Below are 6,070 nucleotides of genomic sequence, written 5' to 3'. Positions count from 1 at the left end.
CAATGTATAGTGGAACACCTCCTCGTCTGTGGACGGACTGAAAAACAGGGCAAGGTTGGCAAGTTGTCGGTGTTTATTCAAGTTATAAGAGCTCTCTTTACACTAATTTTTAGTCTTTAAATATGAATAACAAACACAGAACCTCATACAGAAAAATACGTTAATTTGGCTTAAAGAAGAAGAAATTCACAAATCTTTGGGTCTCATTTTTGTTTAATTGCGTTGTATTCAACAATGTCCCATCGTGGCCTAAGTGGATTCATTTTTGTTTAAAACTAAAATCATAGTGAGGTTTTGTTTGTGTGTTGGAATTAAACCTGCATACACAATTGGCCCTCCATGAATGGCACATGAATAACAGCAGTGTAAAGTCCCCTAATTATCGATAGGCAAAACAAATCACGTAGTAGCTTCTTATTTCAGGCGTTCAGGTGATAAACTGCTCTCACTGGAAGCTTGCTAAGCAGCTGAAACTGGAAAACAGTACCTCGTTATGTATTAATGAAAACATCAGCAATGTTCAGCCACTGAGAGGGAATATTGGGTGCAAAATGCAACATGTCACTACCAAACTACCAACCATTAATGGTCAACCCACTCTGCCACCTAAGAAAGCCACTCCATTACATGTAGCAGATCAGATCTGCAGTTAACAATTATTTCATTGTCTAATAAACGGTTGATTACTTTTTGGTATTAATCAATTCATTGTTTTGTCCATAAAATGTCAGAAAAAAGTGAAAATGTCCATCAGAGTTTCCCAGAGTACGAGGTGATGTCTTGAAAAATGACTTGAAAGGTTAATCGATAATTGTTGCTTATTAATTTCCTGTCAATCGACTAATCGATTATTTGACTGTTCCAGCTCTATATCAAACAATTATTCTTTTTAAACACAGTTTAGTCTGTTTGTGTAACATGAAATATATGAGGGACATTTTACAGACCTGAATCTTGGGTGTTAAAAATGTAAATGTTTGCTACAGATCATTAGACAGACTAGACTGGACCGGCCACTGTAGTCTGAGGTTTCAGATCAACACTTACTCTTATTAGTAAATGCATCAAAATCCAGACAGTTTCAAATGAAATTTTGTTAGTAAAACTCTCACTGTAAATTATCTTAAAAAATGGTTCATGTTTATGTGATATGTAAAATCTTTTAATTATGGGTTTTAGACATTGCTCTTGTCCATAAAAACATGTCTTTTATTTCGCTTTAATGAAGAAAAATCTGTGCAGATTGTTAAAAATGTACTTTTACTGTAAATGGACACATTTACCATTTGGTAGAGAAGGACATTTATCAAAAATGGACAACTCAACTGTTTGGTAGAGGTTCATAATTTCAAAACTGTGTGGTCAATTGAAAAAACAATCATTGTTTTTTATTGACCATTAAAGGGTTCAATTTGACATGATTTAAAGTGAGTTTAATGGAAACTTTTAGCATGTTTAAGATTTTGTGTTGATTTGTGCCTTTTTAAAAGTTAAGGCAGAATTGTGCAATAGTTGCACACTCCAGAATACTCACATGATAAGGTATCTTCCAGACAGGTGAAGTCTTTATGTCTGAATGTCTGGGTTTCATTATGCTTGTTGAAAACACTTCATGCCCTGCTGGCTTTGTCCCCTTGTTTACATATTCATGGCAGCTCACCATGATAATTACAGCTTTGCATGTAATCAGAATATCACAACAATGAGCGTGGCCTATTTAGCCTGAAGAAGGGAGGGTGGCTGAAAGAAGTCACCCTAATCCTCAAACTGTTGTCTGCACTGCTTAGTTTTGAACTTACTCTCACCCTACTTCTCCATATCCAGGAGTCATGATCGCTAAAGCCCTCGACGTGCAGCCTCTTCCTTGCAGCCATTTTGGACTGGTAACCATGGAGATGTGGGTCAGGCAGTGATGGCAGAGAGAGGAGACTTGTGGCCGGTGGTGGAGTCAGAGCACTGCAGGCTGCTGGAGCAGAGGGCCATAAACTCTCATTATATCTGGGTCACTGGGATGCTCCAGCTGCAATAAGCAGCCAAGACGCTATTATGCAAGAAGAGGGATGAGGGAAGATGTGGGCACAGGGGCTTATAGTTACAGGGGACGTCTGTTTACTGAGTGAAGCATATGTCAGGAGGTTGCCTGATGATATAACATAAGACCAGCTGAGCAGGGCTTTCTCAGCTCAGCTGTCCAAAACATGCTCTTGTTTTGGCACTTGCATATCAATTTAAAAGCTGTGATAAACAACTTCTTTGACCCTGTTTGTTGCAGCTTAGTATATAAATAACTCTAAATTAGGTGAAAATATGAGCTATATTTTACAATCTACAAAAATATGCAATAATGTTGTAGGCTATATTATTGCATATTATATTGTATATTATTGTATGTAGATATAATTACAAAAAGGGACAATTTTATTGCTCTTGTAGATGGCACTTATTTTTAGAAATTAAAGAGTGGCCAAAATGTTTGCCAGTGCAGAGAATGAAGATTCCTAAATACTAAAATATAAATTAAGCGTCATCTACATGTAAAAACAAATGTTGGTCATTTTTGTGTTTTTTAAGCATATCTTTAAACATATTGTTTACTATACATTTGTATGGGATTATCAAAGATTTCTGGGATTTCACTCCTTGAAATCAACGTCAAGGTAATCCGCTGGACCATGTAAAGCTTTATGAAATCTCAGTCGTTATTTTAGTCAGAAATAAAATCAAGCTTTTGCACTCTAAAGTGGAAATAAAAACAAGTTGTTGGCCATGTTGTTGTGTCTCTCCCATTGTCCATGATCCCCCACTCCATGACCCCCACCCCTCCCCCTACTCGTTGGATTTCGGACTTGTGATTGGTGGAGACGGGGTGGCTTTGTCGTCATAGCCCCGGTGGCCATTCATCAGTGGACTTGGGCGTTGTACTCTGCATCTCATTTGCGGCGGGGCCAATTTCTCCATTTACAAACTCTGCTCGAGAAAAAATTAAAAGATTTCGCGTTTGTTTCCCATCTTTGCCACATTTTTGCAAGTTCTCACACGTCCCTTTGCGGTCACTTCGGTTTCGGGCTGATTCCTCGGCTTCGGTTGGAGAAGGAGGTGTCGGCGTTTGACTTGAATTTTTGGGAGGAAGCTTGCGGTCTTTGTTCATTCATTTGATCGGTTGGGTTCCTTTGTTGCACCAAAAAGCATGGGAGCACAAATCTCCAAAACCGCTGGAAAAGAGGAAGCTGCGGTAGAAAAGCCAGCGGAAGGTGCAGCTGTTGCTGCAAAGACAAACGGGCAGGTAAATTACATTTTAATAATTTAAGTCTTAATTGCTCAAGTGGATTTTTCCCTCATTTTAGCAATGTGTTGCATCAATGGCGTGCTCCATGTTCCTTGTAGCGCATCCCCACGCTCACCGGCGTTCAGGGAAAGTGGCCACATGTATCCATTTTCACCGGCGAGTGCATTGTTACAATTTTCTAAATTTTGCAACGCAACATTGGAGGTTTCTCGGGGAATGCTTTAAATTCATACATTTGTTTTTAAATTCACCCTTTAGCTGAACAGCCTGACCTGCTTCATATTCAATCTAATGAATGTTTAGTTTATCACAGACTTGTTTAAATGACATTTTTGATTTATTACAATCATTACTCCGTTACTCTGGGGCCTTAGCTTCCTAAACATTGTGGCTGTTGTTTTTTTTGTTGGTTATTTTTTTATTCATTAGGTTGAAATGTGTGCAGCGGGTTTTGTGGCCGCTCTCACTGGTGGCATGGCCATTTTAAAAAACGCTACCACGCCTTTGTTGCCAGGTCCAAGAAAGGAGCCACGTTGTTGTACACACACAACCCACAAAATCAAACAACACATTCTGAAAAGCACATAGTGGGATGAGAGAGGTATTTTAAAATTAAAATAACACACATTGGTTGACTACACAAGTCATTTAAAGAGTGGGGAAAAAATCCCCAAATTCCTGTTATCTCCACCGGCTCGACACTGAACGCCACCAGGCGGATCCTGGCGGTACTGCGGTCTAACAGACTAGCCTACTGCTCAAAGCCACAGATCTGTCGTCACACTCCTAGTAACAGATGTTGCTGCAGTTTTAGGGCAATTTTCCTATTGGTTACTACTGGTGGTTAAATTTGATTAAATATCACAGCACGCCAGATTTCGTAGGGGATAATCTTGCATACATTCCCATGAAGGCCAGTGTTGTCCTCAGATGCATGATCAACACAGTCTCACTCATTTTTAATTAAATAGCATGGTGATGTGCATGCTTAAGAATTACATTTTAATCCTTTCCTTTCAGGAAAATGGCCATGCCAAGACCAATGGCGATGCCTCTCCAGCTGCAGAGGAGGCCAACAAAGCTGATGTTCAGGCCAATGGCAGCACTCCTACCGAGGAGGCGCCAAAAGATGAAGGAGAGAAAGTAGAGGGTGCTGAGGCCAACGGTGAGAAGGAGCCCAACGCCACAAACGGAGAGACTTCTGCCAAGCCGGAAGAAGGCACTCCATCTACCAGCGAGGATGATGGAAAGCAGAAGAAAAAGCGTTTCTCCTTCAAGAAACCATCCTTCAAGCTCAGCGGCTTCTCTTTTAAGAAGACCAAGAAGGAGTCTGAGGAGGGAGTAGCAGAAGAACCAGCCGAAGGAGAGAAGGCGGCAGCAGAGGAAGCACCGGCTGAGGAGGCCAAACCAGCTGAGGCTGGTGAGGAGGGAGCCAAGGAGGCTGCAGCTGAGGAGCCAAAGGCTGAGGAGGAGGAGGTGGTGAAGGAAGAAGAAGAAGCAGCAGCAGCAGGAGGAGAAGAGGAGAAACCAGCTGAAGCTTCACCTACTGAACCAGAGACGGCAGCCAGTGCAGAGGCCACGGCCACCGCTGAGTAATCCTGCTGAACGAGACACCGGAATGAAGGAGGCGATGGAGCCTGTGTGAAGGAATGCGAGGACTTGTCTAAAACCAGGGATTTTTTTGTTAATTTTTTGTTGGTGTTTGTTTACTATTCTGCAACCATCTCATCCATAATGACTGCAACGTCCTTGGCAGTGATGGACAGGAGGTGTACTGGAGAGTATGCTGCTTCCTCACTGCTCATTGGTGCTTGCATTTGTGATGTGGGTGAGTGTGAAAGTGCGAATGTGAGAGTGAATGTTTTTCTACATGAAACCATGACTGTGACACGTTGCTGAATTTGACATTTTATCAAAGTATTTGGTGCTAGGCAATTGGATGTAGCAACTAAAGCTGTGTCTGCAAGATTTGACACATTGTGATATTTAAAGGGAAAGTCCTGAACCAAGTCTTAAATGTTGTCTTTGCAGTGCACAGTTGTTTACAACTCTTAAAGTCGACGCTCCTGTGGACACAACCATTCCTTAATGAACTAGATTTAGTTAACTGTCAAAACAATAGGTGCGCATCGCTTCCCATTTAGATTCCACCATTTCAAAACTCTGTAGTAATGCACGTTGTATAGACTTTGATATTACTGGTTTTATGACTGAGATGTACCTAAATGACTGAAGTTTTTAACAGATAACCCATTGTAAATGAAGTTTTCTTGTTTTTCACCATTTGTAAGATTGAATAAAATGGGAGATGTTTTAAGCAAATTTTGCATCAAGCTGTGATGACTACAACACCACTTAAAATTGACACAAGAAAGCACACAATTTGGCAGTCAGGGGTGCAATCTTTGAATAGCGTCTTTTTTTGTATATAATGAGGCTTCGCCTTATTCAGTATTGACTGTAACATTGTCTACAAACTGATCATAGGGGTTCAGTTTATTTTCTGTGAACACTGACGAATAAAGGAATGAAGTGTGAATTGGCTCATTTATTTATAATGTTGAGCAAACCTGGAATGTTCCCCATATTAATCTGTTAATTGAGTAGGTGTGAGATTTCAGTATTGTGTTTTGCTACTAAGATCAGCTACTGGAGGAATAAATACACATGCTGATTCTTTACAGCACTCTTGTGTGGTGTGTTACAGAAGAAAACATCAGAGGTGAAGTTTCCATCAGTCCATTAAAGACAAGCATCATAAAAAAATCTGTATTAGCATGTTTT

General features: G+C 40.4%; 1 protein-coding gene across 1 annotated transcript; it reads left to right on the top strand.

The window, feature by feature from the left end:
* The first annotated feature begins 2,905 nt into the window (after window positions 1–2,905).
* marcksb (myristoylated alanine-rich protein kinase C substrate b) lies at window positions 2,906–5,825 on the top strand. Its single transcript, XM_044167252.1, has 2 exons — window positions 2,906–3,283; window positions 4,307–5,825. Exons 1-2 carry the CDS (start codon window positions 3,188–3,190, stop codon window positions 4,880–4,882), a joined length of 672 nt encoding a protein of 223 aa, XP_044023187.1. The 5' UTR covers window positions 2,906–3,187; the 3' UTR covers window positions 4,883–5,825.
* The last annotated feature ends 245 nt before the right edge of the window (window positions 5,826–6,070 follow it).

The sequence above is a fragment of the Siniperca chuatsi genome, linkage group LG15 (assembly GCF_020085105.1).
Source record: "Siniperca chuatsi isolate FFG_IHB_CAS linkage group LG15, ASM2008510v1, whole genome shotgun sequence".
Classification (NCBI taxonomy): domain Eukaryota; kingdom Metazoa; phylum Chordata; class Actinopteri; order Centrarchiformes; family Sinipercidae; genus Siniperca; species Siniperca chuatsi.
The sequence above is the reverse complement of the archived record's forward strand: the minus strand, read 5'-3'. Positions and strand labels throughout refer to the sequence as shown.

Excerpts from the sequence above, each read along its gene's own strand:
- marcksb (XM_044167252.1), top strand. The coding sequence starts at position 3,188 with ATGGGAGCACAAATCTCCAAAACCGCTGGAAAAGAGGAAGCTGCGGTA. Across the intron at positions 3,284-4,306 it reads CTGCAAAGACAAACGGGCAG|GAAAATGGCCATGCCAAGAC; the intron begins GTAAATTACATT and ends CTTTCCTTTCAG.